A 23,095-nucleotide genomic window follows, 5' to 3' on the forward strand; every position below is an offset into this window, starting at 1 on the left:
CACAAGCAAAGTAAGTTCCAGTTTAAGGCCTCACGTTATATGGGGCATCAAAATATTTTTGAAAAACCTGCTAAAATGACTAAATTATCAATTTTTGGTAATGCTATTGGGCCTCTTAGATATGACATAGTAAAGGGCTTCAGTATGTCTTAATCTGGCTTTGCCCAAAGTAATTCAGCAAGCTTCATGGAACCCATGTCTCCCTCACCCTAGTCAGATATTCTACCCATTACTCTACATTGGCACTCTGCACTAGCTTAAATGCACAATTGGAAGAAGCTTGTTGGTAATTCACTCCCAACTCAGGAGCCCAGCTACTTTGTTTGACCTGCTGTGACAATAAGTATCCTGCTGCTAATATTTGCATACAAACAGTTCATTGTCAGTCTTCTGTTCAGCCCCACATATGGGACTGCGCAGGCCAGCCTCCAGTGGAAGATTTTCTAGTCTCCTAGATACAGATGGGGTGCCCCTCCCCTCGGGAGAGAGAGCGGCAGCTTGTTCCCGCTCAAACCAGCACGTTACCTGATGGGAGGGTCACTCCCTCCTCCAGTTCTTTTTCCGCCGCCCATTTGGTGTGGAAGTGATTGTTGTTTTTTCTGAGTTTCGTGAGTTTCTAAAACAACCTTTAGATCTGAGGCAGTTCTTACTGGCCTAGATCTCTTTCTGTTGGACGCTATTTGTGACTATGGCTTCAAAGCCCCTGTTCAAACGGTGCGTGAAATGCAATACCAAAATACCGCACACAGATGAACATGAGCTCTGTCTCCTCTGTCTGGGGGGAAAACACAATGTACGGGCCTGTACTGTTTGCATGAAATTGACAAGCACAGCTCAGAGGGACAAGGATCTGTGCCTCAAAGCCGCCCTTTGGGGAAAAGCCCTAGAAGCCTCGGCGCTCACCCTTAAGACCCAGCCCGCTTCGGCGCGCTCTACCCCAGCCCGCTCACCAGCTCACTTTTCTGAATCAGCCTCGGTGAAATCCACCCAGATGAGCACATCCTCTGTACCTGCCCTGGTCTCTACAGCGGCACACATGTCGGCCCCAACCCCGAGCAGCTCCTCAGCTCCAGCTTTGCCCTCCCGGTCAGGTTCGACCTTCTCGGCGCCAGTTGCTCTGGTTCCATCAGCCTCGGTTCCAGCTTCGGAAACAACGTCTTCAGTTCCAGCCGGCGTGGGTCCAACCAGCTTGGTTCCAGCCATCTCGGGCCCAGCCGCCTCGGTTTTAATGACTTCAATCATAATTCCGACACTATCGGACCCGACTCTGTCCGCTGGCAAGCAGAAGAATTTGTCTTCTCATACGGAGCCTTCTGCAAAAAAAGGCCAAACAAGAGCACAAAGAAAAAGAGAAAGGCAAATCCTCAAAAAGGGAAAACAGCCCTCAAATGCTGTTGAGGATACCCTGAGGATGCCTACTCCTACTCCTCCTAAAAAACCCTCTATAGGGTCTCCGGCTCACTCAGTCCTGGAACCGGATTTTACCTATCCCTCACTAAAAAGTTTTGAATCCCGGTCAGGCTCACCTCTACTACCACCCCCCTCCTCAATGGCAGTTTTATCAGCAACCCCAGCAGATGCTTCTCTCTCCAGCTGACATACCAAGCTGGATCGAATTTTGCCAGTCTAAGGGGCTGGATCTGTCTGGACAACCCGCACAGCAGGTAATGCCTCAGCAACTCAACTTCCCTATTTTTCAGCCTGGGTTCCAACACTTGACCTCTTTCCCTGAGCTGGATGAGGCACTGGAAGGTTCCTCAACTGCAACTATTGGCTCTGAGGCCACCTCTGAATCCTCTCCTGATGACAAGGTTGGGGACCAAGAAAGTGCCTCTCCTACGGAGGACTTCCGCATCTGTGCGGATCAAATGTTGAGGATTGCTACTGCCCTAGAATTAGACATCACCACAGTTGACAACAGACCAAAGGACAGAATTCTAAGTAGATTGCATGCTGACTGCTGATTTGGTCCTTTTTCCTGTTCTGGAAGGCCTTAAAGACATCCAGGCCCCTATTTTCAGTAAACCGGCCTCTACCCCTGCTACTACACAGAGAGTAGAGAACTTGTACAGGGTGAAACCGGACTCGAGCTCGGTCCTAACAACTCCCCCTCCCCCCTCCTCTATTGTTACAGAGGAGATGCAGTCTACAGAGAAGGTGGGCCATCATGCATCTCCTTCTGACAAGGAGAGCAAGAGAGTGGACTCAGTGGGCAAAAAGATATATTTGTCTGCTGCACTCAACTTCCGAATAGCCAACTACCAAACCATCTTGGGTGGCTATCAGCTTTTCATGTGGGAAAAGATCTCTCTCCACTTAGATGATATCCCAGAGAAGCCCAGGAGGGCAATCCAGCAGGTACAATCAGAAGCCATGAAGGTCTCCTTGCAAGAGATCGCTGCAGGCAAGCACGCTGCAGATGCCTCCACTCGAACTTTGGCCTCGGCCACCACATTACGAAGGCACTCCTGGCTCCAGAATACCGCCCTCCCTATTGAGACCAGAGCGCGGGTAGAGGATCTACCCTTCGAAGCAGAGACACTCTTTTCCTCTGCAACTAACGATTTCCTTAAGGAAAAGAAAGCTGACTGGCAGACAGCGAGGTCGTATGGAGTCCTCCCTACCACTAGCGGGAGCAGAGACTGTTTTCTGTCTCAGAGGAGACAGGGGTACTACCCCTCGTATTACAGACCCCCCCCAGCAGCAGGAGGAGGCCTAATAATTTCAGTGGCAGTAAGAACCGCTCTGCTTCGGGGGGCCCCCCACCTTAAAAAGTCAACACTACCAGGGTCGTAAATTTTGACTGTTACAAGTCCAGGAAGGAGACCTCTTCTTTCTGGACAAACTTCATCAGTTTCTCCCACATTGGCAGGCCATCTGTCAAGATGACTGGGTCCTTCAAATTGTCACATTTGGTTATTTCTTGGAGTTCAGAAGTTTACCCCCGTTACATCCCCCTTCCTCTGCCATTGATAACCCGATGGAGGAAGTTGCCATAATACTCTTCAGATGGCTTTCTAAGAAATTGTTTTTCCAGGCATGAATAACCATTACTGGACCTTTCATCAATTTTTCCTATTTCTCTGGCTATGCCCAGTGTTATCTGTAATGAAACAGGCAGTTTCTCTCTCCTGTTCCCCCCCCCCCCCCGTGATATAATTCCCATGAATAAAGATAATCTGAAACAGATTGGTCTGGACATCTGACAGAAGTTATTCGTAAGAGATTTATTTGGAATATTAAGTAATGTCTGCAGTGGTAGAATTTAGAGCATCTTTGCACTTGCTGTAGATGTTGATATATTTGCTACATTTATTTTTGGCCCTTTTTCAGTGTGATCTTGTGTAATGTATTGAATGTTAGTAACTATGCAGTTTGTTTTTCTAATTGTACTTTGATAACAATGTTGTTTTTTGCCATTATAGTTATTAGTTCTCCAGTATATTTTGAGATGGATTTCATATGTCCTGGTTGTTTTGTTAGTTTATCTATTTGTCACCTCTTTTCATTTGTTAAACTGGTGAAGCTTACCCTTGTGGGAGGGTAAACCAGCTCAGTCTCTTTGTAACACTTGGAGGTTCAAGCACTTACAGTGCAATCCTGAAGGGGGGCCAAAAGGGGTTTGGAGACAGTGTGACCCCTGCGGTGGTATAAGTGCCACTTGCATCGTCCAAATGGGTATTTACGCCACCACAGTGCCACTTAACGTCGGTGAGCCATGAGGCATGGGCAGCAGCATTTCTCCAGCGCAAGGGCTTGCTCCGATGCCAAAGGGGGCATTCCCAGTGGCGGGGCTGGCTTTAATCAGCTCCCTAAGCCCTTTCGCCCTGGGAATGCCCATTATTGCTGGTGTGAACCAGTGCCTGCAAAAATGGTGGCATAGCCCCGTGAAACTGCATAGAGCAGTTTCATGGGCCTTAGGGGGGATTTTCACGGGCCTGGGGCAGCAGCAAACCTCTCAGGAGGCTGCGCCTTCCCTGGCCGCCCCAGAAGTACCTCCCCCTTCAGATTGCTCTGTCCATGTTTGGTGCCTCTTGCTTGTAGCTACTCTGACTTTTTGAAGGCTTGGATGGTGGAAGAGCTGGCTTGAACTAATTGTGGCTCACCAAGCTAAGCATAGCCCATTAGCCTGCCTGACGCTCAATCCCCAACTCCATGTTTTTACAGCAAAATCAAAACATTTAACAAACCTCAAGTTAGCTGTGCTGTATTTTGCCTGATGGGTCTCAAGTTGTGCAAGAATGGAATGCTACTCCTCCCAGTGTGGCCAAATAAAACTTTGCACTTCTAAATCAGATTATATCAATTAAGGAAAGAGGCTGTTTTGCAGGCAATTCCATGTATGTCTTGTTTGTGTGTCCAGAATTGTCCCTGACATGGCAACAATTGGAGAAGCCCATTTTCTTGGAGATCTGTGTTATGTGTACATATGCCCAGGGAACACCACCTCCAGGCCTGTTGAACAAAGAGGTGGTTCTTGTATTTGCTGTGAAGTAGCCTTATGCCTACCGTTGAGCTGGAACAGGAAGATAGATCTCTGTGTGTTATGTGCCATCAACTCGCTCTCGAGTTATGGTGACCCAATGAATTAATGACCTCCAAAACATCCTGTCATTGACAGTCTTGCTCAGGTCTTGCAAACTGAAATTGCGTCGACCCATCTCATGTTGGGTCTTCCTCTTTTCCTACCACCTTCCACGTTTCCTAGCATTATTGTCTTTTCAACTGACTCTTGTCTTCTTCTGATGTGACAAAGTATGATAGCCTCAGTTTAGTCATTTTAGCTTCTAGGGAGAATTCAGGCTTGATTTGATCCAAAATACACTTATTTGTCTTTTTGGCAGGCCATGGTAACTGTAAAACTCTCCTCCAGCCCCACATTTCAAATGAATCAATTTTCTTCCTGTCAGCTTTTTTCACTGTCCAACTTTCACGTGCATAGTAATGAGGAATATCATAGTATGACTGATCTTGGTTTCTTGGTAGTTCTCTAGTGGTAAGGGAAATTCCTGCAAGGGTTAATTGAGGCTTCCTTCTATCCTAACGTGGCAATAGTGGACACTGGACTACAGCTTTCTTATTCTGGAGCAAATACTGCAAAATTATGACAGTTACATAAGTATAAACCCTAAGCCTGTTGTAGTTGCACAAGCAGGTAATGGGAGCATTTGGAGGAGGTATTTCCACAACAGCCTTGCACGTTGCTTGTGACTGAGCTAGGCGCAATACACAATCGCATGTCTTCCTGATGATCTGTTTGGGGAGGTTATAATTGAGAGTGGAAGAGCAGGGGAAAGGGACAATTTGAGATTGGGATTTGAGGGACAAACCGCTACAAGGAAAAACATGTAGAGGATCCTCCTCTGCCACTTTAATGCTACCCAAACTAATTTTCATTCAAGCTACGAAAAAGGAGCATTCAACTACATGTCACGTCTAATTTGGCCCTAAATTAATGTTAAACAATAACAGCAGCAGATGGCCAGCAGCTGCAGTCCTTAAACACGGAATTAAAAAACAACAACCACTACCCCACTGTGCAAGTCTGCCAATTTGTTTCTGGGTCCAACTCATGGTGCTGGTCTTGACCTTAAAAGCCCTAAATGGCCTGGTCTCAGGATATTGAAGAAACGCCTCCCAGGACACCAGCGCCAGGACTTATACTGCTGGAACGCTGCCAGGAGGCAGCACTGGCACCATTGCATCGTGTCCTGGTGCCAACTGTGATGTCATAAGTGCCCCATCCTGGGTTAAATGGGCACTTACGCCGGCACAAGGTCATGCTGGCTCCGAAGGAGTTCCCCTCCCCAGAACTTCAGCCTTAGTTGTTAAGTAAGCTAACTTTGTCATTTTGTTCTGTTTGCTTTACTTTTATTGTTCTGCTGTCTTTATATGAGTTGATGTTTTTTTAAAACAAATGTTGGTTTTTGGTCTTAATTAATACTTCAGTATTTTCATATTGGGGGTGGTGTTTTAATATTGTATTGTTTTGTAATGTTCTTAATTTGCTTTGAGCCAGCGATGTAAAATTTCTGGAAATTTTGGGGCTCCCCCTTTTTGAAAAATAAATAAATTTGGGGGAAACTTTCAATATATGCAGTACTGCTTTCCTATTAAAACCAAACTTTTATAGATTTAACAACATAAAATGTATTGTTTATAATTTAGCATAGTAAATTGCACAATTTGGCATATGCATGCAACTTAAAAGCATAAATGTCTTAATTTTCTATAAGAAAAATTGCAAGTGTACCCAGTACTTGAGAGAGAGTTGTGAACTGCTGTGTCTAAGCTACCCTGGCAGGTGTATCTTAAATTTTGCCATGTGAGACGAAGGAAAAAACAAAAGTTGAAGGCAGAAAGCAAATCCTGTAGTAAACAGAAGTGTATTATTTATAGTAAAACACTCTCATACAGCTACAATAGGTAGGACTAGCAGCATTTTTGGATATTAAGTTAAACTTTGTAACATTGAAAACACTGAACTTTTAAATTATTGAATATTGCCAAACACATTATAGCATATTAATTTTTGCCAGAATTATTTACACGTATATTACATTTTCAAGACTATTTGTTCATTTACATCTAAAGTATAGACATGAATGATCAATATATCTAATACTCAACATGGCTAAATCTGTACATACTTAAATCCAGAGACTGTGGCCATGAACAGACAAGACAGATCTTTCCACAAATCTGAAAAACTCCCCAAGATTGCAGAAAAATCTGAAATCTATTTTTAAAAATGTTGTGCTGTTAAACCTTTCCAAAGTAGTAGAGGCAGTACCCGTAGCTTTAAGAAATGAATGCCCTCAGTGGCCATTGCTAGGCAACCAGAACAGTATTGCCAGCCTTCAAGCCTTGGTTTCTATCGGAAAAGCAGGAGGGTAGGGTTCTTTCTAGGGCTGATTTGGCAAGGTTTTCCCCCCTGGAATTTTCCAACTTTTTTCTGGGCCTTCACATCTCTTCTATGAGTTACAAAAAATGTTCAGGCAGAGGTGTGATACAGGTACTTTAAAAAACACACTAATGTGAGAAGAATTTGTCTCCTGGATGCTGTTTGAGGCTTTCCTGATACTATTTATAGCATTTCCAGATGGACAAGGGACCAGGAGGAGAGCAGCATGCCAATAGGTGTACAGGTGATGCCAAGGAAGTAGTTCTTTGTAGAAATTTGTACTATTTTGTTATGGAAAAATCTGCCCACCCTGCTTTTTGTCAACTGAGAGCATAGGAGTTTTGTAGAACATGGATACGTAGGTGCCATGAGTCATTTGTTGGATAGTGCTTCTGACATAACTGATAACTAGAACTGCTGAACTCAGTACAGATAAGACTGAAGTGCTGTTGATTGATAAGGAGGCCAACTGAAGTTTGCGAGGTTATTGTCTTTCTGCTCAGAGTTGCACCTTCCCCTTAAGGAGCACATGTGCAGCTTGAGGGTGCTTTTAGATCTGGACTTACAGATGAAAATGCAGGTCACCTTTGCACCATGTAGTGTCTTTGAACCACCTTTTGGAAAATTTTGCAAGCTATGGCACTTCCTTGAGGCATGATTTGACCACAGTTACCCATGCTCTGATTAAATCTAGGTTGTGCTAGTACAGTGCACTACACCTGGGGTAGTCTTTGAAGACTGTTTGGAAGCTTCAGCTGAAACCAGAATGTGGTAGTGAGGCTGCTAATAACTGCAAGTTCATCTTCCGTCTTTGGTGCAGCCCCACATGTGGGACTGCGCCTGCGCGCAGGCCTGCCGCCGGAACTTTTTTACTAGCCTTAAACCTCAAAGTGGGGATGCCCCTCCCCTTCACAGGCGGGGCCGGCCTTCGCGCCGAAACCCCCGTGTGCTCCTGGGCGGGGCATCCCCTCCCTTCTCAGTTCCTTCTTTGCCGCCACGAAGAACGGAGCGTTTTCTTCGCCTTCTCCTCAAATCTTCTTCAAGATTTTCGACTGTGAGTCTTTTTCCGATCCGGAGCTGCCGCTTAGGTCTGCCTAGCCAGCCTGCTTCAGATCTACTCGTTCGAGAGGATAAGCCCAGAGAGAAGAAGTCCTCTGTGCCTTGGTCCCCCTCGACCGCGTGCTGAGGGCCGTGATGGCCCCAAAGACCCCTTTCAAGTTGTGCCCTAAGTGCGCCACAAAAATTCTGCACTTGGACCAACATGAGCTGTGTCTAATTTGCCTGGGCGAGGGGCATAAAGTGTCAAAATGCTCAATCTGCCAAGGCTTCTCCACCCGGGCTCGAAATGCCCACGCTAATCGCCTGAATGCAGAACTATGGAGAAAGGCCCTGACGGCTCCTTCCCCGTCAGCCGGTTCCAGGACACCCGGAGATACGCGGTCCGTCCGCTCTGAACCAACTCTCGGATCCGACCTCCCAGTCGGATCCGACCCATGTGGCTAAGAAGCGCAAACACAAAACCAAACATAAGGAAAAGCACGTTGGATCCGGTCCCTCCACCAAGTCAACCACCCTGGCTCGGAAGACCCCGGATCCAAGACCTTCCCATCTGTTACCTCCACAGGTACCGAGGACGCCCTCATTCCACTCGGGCTCCCCTCTACAATGCTTCTCGGATATCGAGATAGACCCGCTGGACGACCCGTTATTGCTGTCGGATCCGACCCTTTCGGATCCGACTCCCACGGATCCGAACCCTACGGCCTCTAGGGTCTTTACTAAATGCATGGCAGTTGTCATGTCTTACCTGAGAGACCAGGGATGTAGCATATACCCTTACCTTGATGACTGGCTTCTCACGGCAGTCAACCCAGAGGTACTATCAGACCACCTAAGGATAGTTCTCTCTACATGTGATAAGCTGGGATTAATGGTCAATTTAAAGAAATCTAAGCTGATTCCATCCCCTAGAGCTCAGTTTAGCTGTGCTAGACTCTACCAGTGGGAGAGCATTCCTACCACAAGATAGGATCATAGCAATTAAGCGTTTGATCCAACACTTTACAAGGTGTAGACACCAACCGGTGGTCTCCATCCAGAGGCTTTTGGGGCTTATGGCCTCCACCACAGCTGTTACCCCTTTCGCCAGGTTACAGATGATAGAACTCCAGAACTGGTTTATTAGAACATATGACATTAAGCGTCACTCCCAAATGCACAGACTGTCCATCCCGAGAGGGGTTCTCAGATCCCTTCAATGGTGGCTTTCGGACATCAACTTACTGAAAGGCATGCCTTTCGGGTGCTGGACTCCTGATTTTGCCCTCACCACCGACGCCTCCACGGAGGACTGGGGAGGTCATTGTGGTAATCAATCAGTCCAAGGGAGATGGAATACATATGAAACATCCCTGCACATTAACATGCTGGAATTAAGGGCAGTACGTTATGCAGTTACCTCCTTTGCAGATATCCTGCGGGGCTCCAGGACTCTCCTTCAATCAGACAATACTTGTACGGTGTTCTACATAAACAAGCAGGGGGGCACGGGATCCATCCCTCTATGCAAAGAGTCTCAGAGAGTTTGGCAGGTGGCCATCTCGAACGACATTTACTTGCAGGCTATTCACATAGCAGGAATACACAATGCCTGGGTAGATTCCCTCAGCAGGGAATTCCTCATGAATCACGACTGGGAGATACAAGACCATTTCCTGCAACCTATATTCAGGGAGTGGGGGGTTCCTCAGGTAGACCTGTTCACCACCAGGCTCAACAAGAAAGCGGACAGTTTTTGCTCTCTAGCAGGGAACGATCAGATGTCCCTGAAAGATGCGTTTCAAATCAAATGGTCAGACGGTCTGTTCTATGCCTTTCCCCCATTTCCCTCTTAGCAAGAGTGTTGGGGAAGAGCAGAGCAGACAACACTTCGTGCATCCTGATCGCCCCCAGGTGGCTACGCCATATTTGGTTCACGGAACTGGTAGCTCTGGCACGGGGGGTTCACTTTTCATTCCCCAACCACCCGGGGCTATTACGCTGGGGGACCTAACTCACCACGATGTGGGCAGTCTGCATCTTGCAGCATGGAGGATTCTACCCAACCAACAGTAGGCTTGTCCTCCCCAGTGAGAGAGGTGATACTTCAGGCCAGGAGACCCTCTACCCGCTATTCCTATGATAGGAAATGGGACAGATTTGATAGATGGGCCAGATTCAAGGGTATGTCCCCCTTTATATGCCCACTCCCCAGAGTTCTAGACTACCTCCTGGACCTGACCAAGACAGGACTCACGGTATCTTCTGTGCGGGTGCATCTCACTGCCCTTTCCGCCTTTCATGATAAGATTGAGGGTTACACGCTTTTCTCACACCCTCTTTCTAAACGTTTCCTAAAAGGACTCAGTAACTTGTCCCCCCCCCCCCCGTTCCCAAACTGACACCTCAGTGGTCCCTTTCCACGGTATTGGCAAAACTCATGCTTTACCCTTTTGAGCAGTTAGCTCATGCACAGATGTCATTCCTCTCTGCCAAGGTGGCATTCCTCATCGCAGTTACGTCTACTAGACGGGTAGGGGAACTAGCGGCTCTAAGAATTGACAGCCCTTTTCTCAGAATATATAATGAGAAAGTGATGTTACACCCCAGTATTAGCTTCAGACCTAAGGTAATCTCTAGTTTTCATAAGGCCCAGGACCTGGTCCTACCCGTTTTCTTCCCACACCCGACGTCTTGGGCAGAGAAGACCCTCCACACCTTGGACCTCAAGAGGGCCATACTTTACTACATTGATAGGACCAAACTCTTTAGAAAATCAAATTCACTCTGTATTTGTTACCAAGGTCCCAAGAAGGGCAAAGCCGCATCATCCCAGTCCATAGCTCGATGGGTAGTTTCTGCAATTAGAATCACTTATAAGCAGGCAGGAATAACATGTCCACTAGAGATTAGAGCCCATTCCACTAGGGCGCAGGGCTCTTCCGCTGCTTTCCACAGAAGGGTCCCGATCAGTGACATCTGTAAGGCGGCGACCTGGGCATGTGAAGACACGTTTGTTAGACATTACACGCTGGACCTGCAAGCCAGAAGAGATACAGACGTGGGCAGAGCGGTGCTTCAGACGTTGTTCTCCTAGATCGACACCCACCTCCTTGATGGGTAAGCTTGCTAATATCCCACATGTGGGGCTGCACCGAAGACGGAAGATGAAAACAGAGTTGCACTTACCTGTAACTGCTGTTCACTGACATCTTTGGTGCAGACACACATCCCTCCCTCCGACCCCGCTGTCGACCTAAAAAAAGAAAAAAGGGAAAATTTATAGAGGAATAGTTATTCAAACAAGAGGAGTTTGTTATTGGCTCCACGTTTACAGCTTTCCCTGACCTGTTGGGTCTGTAGTTTCGCCTGCACGGGGCATGACTACCTGTTACTCTATCATATGTATTGGTTGGCGGCGGGCGAGGAACTGAGAAGGGAGGGGATGCCCCACCCAGGAGCACACGGGGGTTTTGGCGCGAAGGCCGGTCCTGCCTGCCAAGGGGAGGGGCATCCCCACTTTGAGGTTTAAGGCTAGTAAAAAAGTTCCGGCGGCAGGCCTGCGCGCAGGCGCAGTCCCACATGTGTGTCTGCACCGAAGACGTCAGTGAATAGCAGTTACAGGTAAGTTCAACTCTGTTTTACAGGGACCATATTTCACCCATTTTAAAAGGTCTGCACAGGCTCCCAGATTGATTATGAGTACAATTTAAAGTGTTAGTTATTAACCTATTAAGCACTTCCTCATCTGGAACCAGGATACCTGAAAGATTGCTTCATCCCATAATCATCTCAGGCCATGTTCTGTGTGCTCTTACTTACAGAAGCTAGGTAATGGAGCCCCAGGACCAAGGCCTTTTCAGTCCTGGCACCCTAGGACTGGAACTTCATCCCCGCAGAGCATTGCTTGGTGCCATTTGCAAGCTTTTGTCAGGAGAAGAAATGATATAATCTGCTCAGGACTTTTAAATCCTCTCCCTTGTGGAGTTATATCACTTGCCCTGCTTTTACCCTATTATTGTTTCTGTGATTGTATGTTGGCTTTTTAAAAGTTTTGAAGATTTTAAGAACTTCCCAGTTTTTTAAATGGTTTTCATTTGCAGTTTTCATTCTGGTTTTGCTACTGTTCTTACTTTGTTTTATTGTTTACTGTTGTCTGCAGCCATCTGTTGTGAGCCATGTTACAGATATTGATAAGGAGAACAACAGTACAAATATTATAATAAATAAAAAGGTGAAACTTGCAAACCCCATCCCTTCTGGGTGTTGTGTTCTCTTTTATTGGTTTAGTTCTTTGAATAATTTCTTCTCCAGCAGTGCCCATTGCTCCAAACTTATTTTTAACAAAGGAAGACAAATAGAAGCATGGCCCTCCCCCACATCAGTAGTACCTCCCTTCATTGGTATATTGTATTGCTGGCACTGGATCAAAGCTACTGCAAGTACCCTACAGATGGGAAAGCCCCTCTTGTCCTTTGACTCTTACGTTTGGTGTTAAGATAGGCAATGTGATTTCTGCCCAGATAGTGTTCTTTTTGCATGATGAATGTGAAGCAGTTGGCTTCAGCATAGAAGTTCTAAGTAGATTAATTCCTGTCATATTTCATAGGTTGAAACTGTGGACAAGAAAGAGATTTTTTTCCCTACCTGTTGTTCAAATATCTGTTCTTCCTTTGAAGATGGTTTCCTCATTCTGGTTTCTGTGCAGGGAATTTGGCGTATTCCCGTGGATGAAATCGACCGCCCTGGTAGCTTTGCCTCTCACATGAACCGCTCCATCGTCCTTCTGCTGAATGTGCTGTCACAGCTCCAGGATTATGGCACCCTGCTGAAAGTCTCATCTATGCTCCAGAGGACCCCCGACCAGGGAAAGTGAGAGCGTAGGGTTTTTTTTTTCTTTTCTTTTTTTTTCATCTGAATTGCAAGCATGCTGACTTCAATATCTTGCGGCCTGTCCTTAAGCCCTTTCCTTTACAGGTGCTGCTTTCTTGACTGTTGATAATCTCTAATTGTACAATATGTATTTGTATCTCAAAGGCTTGCCTTTTAAACTGGACAAAGTCTTACTTGTTTCTTGACCCTCAGAGACCCTCAAAGTCCCATCTTTCTGTTCATCGTACAAAAATGGTTAAAATCCTAGTAATATTAGTCACCAGCTAAACATATTGGGGAAATGAAAATCTTTCTGGAAAATAAAAGAGGGGAGATTTGAGACAAAGGAGGGAAGTTGAGTGGTGGGGTTCGGAGGCTGACTCCAGACCTATCAGCTCTGTCATCCTCTTGTATATCTAACAAATATTCATCAGAACATTGTAAGTTGTTCCTATTTGACATCTCTCCTTTCTGGACTATTCAAACTAAATTGAGCAGCACGTTAAGGTGGGAAAACATTCATTTTGGACTCAAACCATAATGTTTGAGTCAGATGTAGAGTTCGTCCTGCAGATCAAAATGGGGATTATGGCCAGCTCCGTTTGGCTTCTACTAATAGCGTCACAACTAAACAGCCATTTTGCTTGTTTCCCATGTTGGGTTGCAGCTTGAGGTTTTGTGGAGAGAGAGAAAAATAGTTGGTGCTATTTTTTGTTTGAATCCCATGATCACTAGATCTGCTAAAGGAGCTATGAAGAATTACTCTGTGAGACTGATCTTGAAGACCATTCTGTTTCTTCTTCATTGTTTATGGCTTCCATCTTCAGGAACCTTTCAAGTCTCTAAGCAGGGTTCTAATGTTTTTGTCCCTCTCTTGAAGAGTACATTTTCAAATTCCTGTGAATATCTCAAACAGGAGGGAAAGCACCTTCCTGCGTGGATCTCGTCTGTCTCCTGCAGTGGTAGCAATTTCCTGTTCTCCTTAGCAAGCTCTTTGCTTTGTTCCTGTTTTAAAACCTTGCTTTGTTCCTGTTTTAAAACCTTTTTCTAACAGGAGGTTTGTTTTATTTTCAGTTTGCTTAATTTGGGAATCATCCTACAATACTAGTTTCTCAACCATTTTGCTTACCAGTGTGCTTATGGCACAGTTCTGGTTTTAAGGTTGTTGGTGTTAGGGTAGAATCTTGGATGAGGATGAGAACTATCTCCTTTACTTCTGTAAAGAGCAGCATGGTCGATTCTTGCTCACACTACCAAAGTTTACTAAACAGGCAAGATTGAAAAGCTGACCCCATGCTTTGTTCTGCAAGAAGGTGTTGGCTGCCACCTCAGACCAACCCATGGAATTTCAAGCCATGAGTACCACAGAAAGTCAGAGAGCAGCAATCTACTTGTTTTAGGATACCATTGATGAATCCGGCTTTTATGCATTCCTGATTCCTAGAGCTCAGTGATAAAAGAGCTCTAAGGCTTTAATACTATAAGGACCGAACATATATGTCTGTCTCAATTCCTTTGTCCAATTCTTGTTACATAATTGGAACTGAGAAGGAGATAAAGAAGCATCAAATTGATGATCTCCCTCCAACTTTTTCTTCCCATGGTATTGTTATACTCTTTATTTATTCCATTTGTTACCCCGCTCTTCCCGGCCAAAGCCAGTTGTGGTTCCTGATTAATCAATTTTGTTGTGCAAACTTCTGGCTGTTGAACCATCTCTACCAGTGCAATCAGAACAGAATTTGATAAACTGCGTTTGCCGAGGACACCATCTTTGTGACACCGTTGCTTCAGGGGTGAGAATTGCTTCAGGTGAGAATTAATGATGCAACCATTTTTTCCTCCGTTGTTTGGTTGGAACTCCAGTTGCCTCTTCTTCCCACTCTATATTGGAGGAGTCTTTATCACAATAGCCTCGAAGAGTATATTTGACCCAGAAATCTACTCTTACAATTTCAGAATCAAGACCATCAGGACCATAGAGATGACAAGTTTGTGACTGATGGGGAAATTTGCTTCCTTTATTCTCCATGATCACTATTTAGGTGACTCACACTAGGACAATTGTGAATATTAACCGTACTTGTGAAACCCTTAGCTTGACGCTTTTCAGATTGGCATGTACCCCTTATGAATGCGCCCACCAGTTCTAGAGGTTGCTCCAGGCTGCATCGCTCCAGCACCGCTGACACAATCTCCTTGTCCACAGGTCCAGCAGTTGCTACACCAGTGAGAGCCACAGCAATAGCCTCTGCAGTCCAGGCACCCAACCACCACTGCAGAACTACCTGGAGCCTCTATCCCAGTACTTATTTCATCAATATCGACTGTTACAGCAACCACTTCTGGACTTATAATGTGTGTAGTTGCTGCTATTCTTCTTTGCACCATAGTGCCTCCCTAAAGATAGCCAGCAGAGGAAGCACACCCTGCCTGGAGAGATCCAATGAGAGCTGCTGGGAACAGCTAACTAGCCTGGAGTTATAAAGCTGCTGCCTCCAGGCCAGGCCCTCCAATCTGAGCAATTTGTCCTTAATCAAAGACTGTGCTAGGTCTGTTGATCCTTGTTCTTGGTTCTTGCCTGTTTGACTTGTGCCTTGCCTCCATCCTGGACTTCCTGGTGGATTCCAATCTTCTGGCCTGATCCTGACCATGTTTCTGCCATTCGCTATAGATTTGTTATCTATTTCTGACCCTCTGACTAATTGACCCTTGGCTCAACTTTGGACTCTTCCATTCTTCCTGATTTGTCATCTACCTCCATGAAGGGCTCAAGGTGCTGGAAACTGGAAAACTCCTGATGCTCTTGTTTGGGACTGATTATCTTGGTCCATTTCAGTCTGGCTTTGGGACTGGAATTCATTTGGTCAACCTGGGTTGGGACAGCTTGACCTTGTTGGTTCTATACCTCTCACTGTCATTCAGCACCATGGTATATTTCAGCCATTATATCATTCTAGGCATGTCTTAATGTGCAGAGCGTGTTGCAGTTTGGCTCTTCCTGGTATGAATTGGCCTAGAGGGTTCCACAAAGTTCAGATTTTTCTCATTTTAACATGAAACCATTGTGTGAATAATCCAATCAGAGAGTCTGTGGTATTGAGATCAAGCTGATCATACCCACCTCTCTTTTTTATCAGGTCCAGATGAGATCTCTGAACTACTGCTGAAATCAGTAATGGACAAATTTACTTTGTTCAGATAAGACAGATGTTGACAGTGTAGAATATGATAGACTTGATTGATTGACGTAAATGACTCTTCTGGATTCAATTGTACTCTCCCTAAAGGACCAGGGCTGTGATCTAGGCATACTCCTGCATCCAGCCTGAATCCTTAATAGCACCTGTGGCCCAATGTGCCTTTTCAGATGGAACTGTCCATTGTCATGCTTAATTTAGTGATTAAACTGCTGTAATGTGCTCTGACCTGGATAGCCGCAGGCTAGCCTGATCTCGTCAGATCTTAGAAGCTAAGCAGGGTCAGCCCTGGTTAGTATTTAGATGGGCGACCTCCAAGGAATACCAGGGTCATGATGCAGAGGCAGGCAATGGCAAACTACCTCTGAATGTCTCTTGCCTTGAAAACCCTATAGGTTTGGTATAAGTCAGCTGTGACTTGACAGCAGACACAACAATGTGCTATACATGAATGAGGCTGCCCTTAATAATGGTCCAGAGACTTGAATTGGTCCAAAATGCTGCTTCTCTTCTTTTGAGCAAACAAGAGCACAGTGCACCGGTTTTACAGCAGTTTTGTTGGTAGACAATATGTTTCCAGGCCCAATTGAAGTTGCTTGCTTTCACCTTGAAAACTCTATAAAGAGTCGGACCCCAGAGTACCTGAAGAAGTGTGGTCTCCCATATGAATCCTCCCAAGCAAAAATACTTGCCAATGAGTCCATGCTCAGAGTACCGGTTTTCGTGGCCGTAAGATCTGCTAGGAGCAGGACCTTTTCAGTCTCCACCCCAGTCTTGTGGTATCTCCTTTTCCTGGAGACTCATTTTTGTTGGGTTATTTTGTGTATATGCAGGTGTGTGCATTGGGCTTTTCAGAATTTGTCTGCCACTGAGATGAGTCACGTGGCAATTGTTTGGTTATTATTCCTGTTGTCTGAAATTGCTGGATTATTTATAGGATTTGAATGTTTCTGTTAATTTTATTTTAGAGATACATCTTTTTTGCTTTTTGTTGAAAGTATTATTAAAACCTAGTCAAAATCAATAAATATTTAGCTTTTCCCACTTCCAGGTTGTCAAGATTCTCCTTTGAATGATTCATCACAGAGATTTGCCATTACTCAGTCAGCAAGGAGTGTTGCTACTCAGTAGCACCATCCTAAGGCCGTAATGCAGTTTCCCTTGAAAGGAATATTCAGCCCCCCTGTGACTGGGTGGCCTGGGAAGCTGAGACCTCACCATCCTTTCCTTCTATTTCTTACAGGCTCTATTTATGCCTGCCGGAAAACCTTCTGGTTTGGTGCTGGGTGAATCCAGGTTCTCCAGGTCCTTTATTCTGCAGCTCACAGAGTCTGGCTGTGGCTTGTACTGTAACTTCTAATTCCAGCTGTGCCTTCATTTCCATTGTTGAGTTGGCATTCAGTGAACAGCACCTGTCAAGCTGCTGAATTCCTAAGGATTTCCTTTGACTAAGGAGATCTCATGACTAGCTGCAGAGAATCTTATGCCACTGCCCTGCCCTTTGCAGGTGCTGTGACCAAGTCACTTCAGAACTCTGAAATCACTGATGAGAAGTGTGGCTGAAAGATTAATTTTAAGTTTGGAAGGGAGGAAACAAATAGGAAGTCCAGTGTCTCTCTGGTTGATGCAGCTTAATTAATTAAGCTGAAGATAGACTCTTAGCCGGGTAGAATTGCCCCATTCATTTGATCTCATGCAGTGCTGCCCACCTGGGACAGTGCCTGGTAACTGTTGGAGGCCATTTGGAGACCTCTTTTAGAAATCTAAGGAACTAATGTCCTGGTTGGTGTTGGCTTGGTCATCAGAAAATGCGTCCGTATCAGGGACTGATGTTGAAATGAGGTATGAAGAGACCTTTGGGTAATCATTACCCAATGATTGTAAGTGGGCTTTGATTCCAATTCACTGGTCCCTTGTAAGACAGAGTGAAACAATCTCTGTCACTTGGACGAAGCAAGGCAGTGTGGCTGCTCGTCAGGAGTTAAAGGAAATTAAGACACCTCTGTAAATCCCTGCCCATGTAAGTAACCATAAAGTGAGGTGGAGGTTGAGGAATTTGGGGTCTAACAACCTGGCATATAGAGGAAACAACCTGAAAGTGCCTGTTTCTATGCACATGTTTCCTTTTTAATTGGAAAGCCCACATGCTTTGTTTTAAAAAAACAACAACACAACTTCTGGCTCACAGGGGAGAAACAGCTGAATAAAGACTCTTTAAGGTTAGGTGTTTTAGGATCTGTATGAAGTTCTGCATGAAGCTGTGTTCCTGTGAATATGGACAAAGAATGGTAGGGCTTATTAAGGTGGAAGTGGTTTGCTCTGGAGCATTCACATGTATTTCAAGACCCAGCCGGGTATGCAACACTGGTTTTTCTTTCAGGAGGACTTGAATTCAGTGAAATCATGTGGAAATTAACCCAAAGAATCTCCTTGGCCTCTCTTCCAGCTGCACCAAGTAGCTTTACTTTTTGTTGCACCCTGGCCAGAGGAGAGAGACCCCAACTCTTTAAACATTCATATGAAAAGACAACAGGAGTCAAGGTATTACACTTCTTCAAGAGGAAGAAACCACATTCCTGTTTCTTTCTCTTTTCGATTCCTTTCTTGACATGAACAATACAGGTGTTCAAATATCCAAGTCTTGAAGTGCATTGTTCAGCTGAAGTAACATGGCCTGTTTATCAGAAAAGAGGAGAATATCTAGGAAAACTGCATTCTGAGGTTGAAGGGGAGCTCTCACCTTGCTCTGCACATTAATGCTTCTTGTTGCAGTTAATAAATACATAATGCTGTTTTACTGGAAGCTAAGAATACTGGCACATAGAGGGATTTAAATACTCAAGCCTGTGTTTCAAAATTAAAATGTTCTCATTTATGGCTCTCTAGTTGAAGCTGAGGTATTGCTTAATACATGTCTCATATAAAGTCTGATGGAATCAGCTGCTGCTTCTTAGTGAATTCACCAAAAGAATTCTGCTGGCTTTGAATGTGTTTCGTTCTCTTCCTTTGGGAAAATTCAAATAAACTTTGTGCTGAATCTTCTTTCTCCAAGAAAAAACTATCATGGATTCTAGTAAAGGAAAAAACACACATCTTGGTGCTTTTTGAACTAAAGGGAATATTTTTTAGGTAACTGTGAGCTTCAATCAGAATTAAACTTGGAAATTTTTCATTGTCGTGGTTGGGCTGGTTAGTTGCAAGTTGTGCCTGAAGAAACTTTCCTTGTAACTGGAGCATCCTAATTCTCATCCCAGCAATTGTTGGGGGAGGGGGGGAGGAAGGGTTTAACACGCGCAGCTAGAAATTCTGTGCCTGTGTACCCACTCTGCCCTGGATAGCCCCAGGCTAACCTGATCTCCTCAGATCTCAGAAGCTAAGCAGAGTTGGCCCTGGCTAGTGTTTGGATGGGAGACCTCCAAGGAATACTAGGGTCATGACACAGGTAGGCAATGGCAAACCACTTCTGAACGTGTCTTGCCTTGGAAACCTTACAAGGTCTCTATAAATCAGTTGTGACTTGATGGCAAAAAAAATGCCATACCCATTGAGGATCTTTGACAGATTCTCCCTAGTTACCTTCACAAGTGGGTATGTGGTTAAAGGAAAGTGGGAATCTCCTCCAGTCTCTTAAAATAGGTATTTGGAGACTTTTCAATGTAGACCAATTACATTTCCAGGAATTTTGGATGGTAGCTGTTGCTGTTATCTAGGACCTGATCATAGCATCGGTAGTGGGAAAGTTACAGTCCTGGTAAAATGATACGCTTCAGCTTTGTATTCTTGGTCCGTCCCGTCCCCCCCGCCCAACTGAGATACCTGGTTTTATGTATTTTTACTTGTTTTTTGAACAAGGGACTTCTCTGTTAGTTCTGTAGAAAAATGTCCAGAAAGATTCCAAATATTTTTATTTGCTGTTTCTTCGTTTTGCTTTTTTTTTGGTGTGTTTCAAACTGTAGGTAAGTGTGCAATTTAATTACTTTATGCCTTTTTACTGTGCTGCAGGAAGTACTTGCGAGATGCAGATCGCCAGGTTCTTGCCCAGCGCGCCTTTGTTCTTACAGTGACAGTGCTGGAGGACATGCTGAATGAGCTCACAGAGGTAAGGTTCTGCCTAGAGCTTCTGCGAGATCAGAGGGGATATCTTCATATTTCAAAAGTATAACTAAGATGTTTACTTATAAGGTTTCAGAAGATCAAGATTCTGAGCACTGCAGCATTTGGGGGGGAAGGATGACAACGGATGTCTCTAACAAAACTAGCGCCGAAGAAGGACAAGAGAGCCTCCCCAAGAAGACAGCTTTGTCTGACGGGGGGGTGGCAGCATGTGGTGCAGAAAATGGGATAAAAGAAGTAACCCAGGGGCAGCCTGCCACTGCTATGGACACTCTGGAACAGGAGAACAAAGGTGACAAAGAAATGAAGGAGACATCTCGACCAGGCTCAACTGAGCCTATGGATTTCGATGGGTATTCCAATGACCCTGAAAAAATGGATTCTTCCTTTAAATGCACCGAGTCAGCTCGGATGCTAGCTGGCAGGATCTCCAAGGACAAAACTGCTGAGAGCCGAACTGCAGAACTTTCTCTGGAGGACTTGAGCATCAGCTCTAAGCATCAGCAGCAGGAGGCAATGAAGGTCCGAATGCCAGCAGTTCCAGCAGAGGAGGTCATCCAGAGACCAAACAGAAAGAGGAAATTGGTGGCTGATGCAGAGTCAGGGAAAACTCTGCTTCTAGATGCTTATCGTGTGTGGCAGCAGGGTCAGAAGGTCATGTCTTATGACCTAGGCAAGATTGAGAAGATCATGTCCAAGACTTACATGCTAATTAAACAGGTAGGCCATTTCCTTCTAGGTTCAGAATGCATTCTCAGTGCAGTATTAGATGGGACTTGTTGGGGTGCTTCAGATAATTGTTTGTGGTACCAAGGTTGCTTTATGAATTCATTCACCAGCAATGGAATAGTAATAGATATCACCTGGGGGTGGGGACTATATCATTCCAGTCCATTGTTTTTGGCTTCTGAATTCTTTTTGGCCTTTCTACAATACCACAAATGGGATTGCGGAAACCAAGGATGGGACATTCTTCCAAAGTTCTAAGGCAGTGCATGCTTCCTGCCCTCATCTAGTGTGTTCTCAATAAATCACAAAGTGTGGGGCCCTAGTAAATGTTCCCATTGCTATTTTCAGCTTCGGTCTAAATTCTGTCCTCTTAATTTTAAGAGCTAAACTGTACAGCTGATAGTCCTTTGGCCTGCTTGGAACATTTGTGATGCTTGCTCAGAAGAATTCACTTAACCTGTTTAAATGGCTATGAAGATGACTGCGAAGTTTGTAGATGCCAAAGAGCAGTTGTTGCCATTGGGTCGAAAGGCACTTTTTCCATGGAAAGAGGCCTTAAGTGGAGGTGCTTTTGTTAACTGTGTTAGTTTCTTTCTTCAGGTGGATGAAGAAGCAGCCTTGGAACAGGCAGTCAAGTTCTGCCAGGTGCACATCGGAGCATCAGCACAAAAGCAAGTAAGTCTTGAGCCTCCTCCAGCCTGCCAGTCTCTTAGGCTCTCGAATGAGTAATCACACACATAAGAGCTGTGGTGTCTGCTGCTGAAGAGGGAGGCAGCAGACTTCTCGAGTTCTCAGTCAAGTGGTTGCGCTTGGCTCTTCTTTCCCTTCACAGTTTGAGCCCGTTTTCCTTTCTCTTTCTTCAGGCTCTGACCTGTTTCTGCAGCTCTTTATAATTATTGTTCTTTTTAATTACCTTTCATCATAACCCTACAAAAGGATTCTCTCTCTGATATGCAGATGATCAGTGACTATCTGAGCGCATCTGATGCCGTAGCATTGAGGCTAAGCTAGTTGTGGGCCTGACCAGTATCTGAATGGGAGATCATTAGGAACCCCACAGAAAGAGAAGAAGGGGATTTAAGTTGAATGTGTAAAGTGGGCTGTCACATGCTGGATGTTCCAGTTTGAGGAGCTTAGGGAACTCAGTTTGTAGCAATTCCTTACAGTGTTTGCCCTTTTCCACTCTAGTCCACAGGGGAAACTCCCACCACTCCAAAGCCTACAAAGGACAGCAGAGAGAGCTTCTTCCCAGTAGCTCCCACGTCACTGAGCCTCCCTTCTTCAGTGACCCCTGACTCTGTGACTTCAGAGAACTTTCTGAGACTGACTGACTTGCCGTCGAAGCCGAAGACAGCCTCTCCTTCCTCATCTGCAACTGTGCTGCTGCCACCACAGGCACAAATGGTGGCGGAGAGCACAGAGAAGCCTCCTGCTATGCCCTGCCTTGCACACGGTAAACTAATTCTTAATACATATAAGCCCTGGGTTGCATTTTAAACAAATAATTCAGTGGCGTAAAAAGTCAGTGCCAGTTTTTGTGTCCAGTTGCAGTCTGTAAATGACAAGATATTTCCTGGATAGGTGAGGCAGCTGATGTCATCTCAAAGGCTGCTGAAATGTCTTTGTGAAATAGCTTCTTGTTCTTCGTCTTTTACAGTTGCGCATGTGGGATTCTGTACCTGTGCAGGCAGTTCCAGGACATTCTATTGGATGCTAGCCAAGAAAGTACTATGGAATCATTTTATAGCCATGGCTACTTGTAACCTTCCTTGAAGAATGCTTTCACTGTGGCCATTGTGTCTTCACAACAGGCTAGTGATCTTTGTGTCCCAAGATATCACCCTCTGTACACAGTTTTCCCTTGGTGTAAGGCATGGCTTCATCCTGAAACCACCTTTCTGCCAAAAGCATTTGCTAAAATTTCACCTCTCAAATGAGGTAAGAACATAAGAAAAGCCCTGCTGGATCAGACCAAGGCCCATCAAGTCCAGCAGTCTGTTCACACAGTGGCCAACCAGGGGCCTCTAGGAAGCCCCCAAACAAGATGACTGCAGCAGCCTGTGTTCCACAGCACCCAAGATAATAGGCATGCTCCTCTGATTCTGGAGAGAATAGGTGTTACTAATGTTCTTCCCTCATCTCAGCATAGCTGAGAAGGAAAGAGATCTTAGAAAATAAAAACAGGTTGCTTATCTAACTGATGTTTTACAAGGAGTCACCTGTGCAGTCACACAACCTG

The 23,095-nt window shown here is 45.1% G+C and overlaps 1 protein-coding gene across 1 annotated transcript in view; it reads left to right on the forward strand.

The window, feature by feature from the left end:
* Positions 1 to 23,095, forward strand: part of CABIN1 (calcineurin binding protein 1) — a 76,118-nt gene that overhangs the window by 43,888 nt on the left and 9,135 nt on the right. The window contains exons 29-33 of the mRNA XM_056859028.1: positions 12,651 to 12,814; positions 20,017 to 20,113; positions 20,197 to 20,847; positions 21,457 to 21,531; positions 22,045 to 22,309. Coding sequence (XP_056715006.1) covers positions 12,651 to 12,814; positions 20,017 to 20,113; positions 20,197 to 20,847; positions 21,457 to 21,531; positions 22,045 to 22,309 — 1,252 coding nt within the window. The remainder of the gene's footprint in view (positions 1 to 12,650; positions 12,815 to 20,016; positions 20,114 to 20,196; positions 20,848 to 21,456; positions 21,532 to 22,044; positions 22,310 to 23,095) is intronic.

This window comes from Euleptes europaea, chromosome 13 (genome assembly GCF_029931775.1).
Source record: "Euleptes europaea isolate rEulEur1 chromosome 13, rEulEur1.hap1, whole genome shotgun sequence".
Classification (NCBI taxonomy): domain Eukaryota; kingdom Metazoa; phylum Chordata; class Lepidosauria; order Squamata; family Sphaerodactylidae; genus Euleptes; species Euleptes europaea.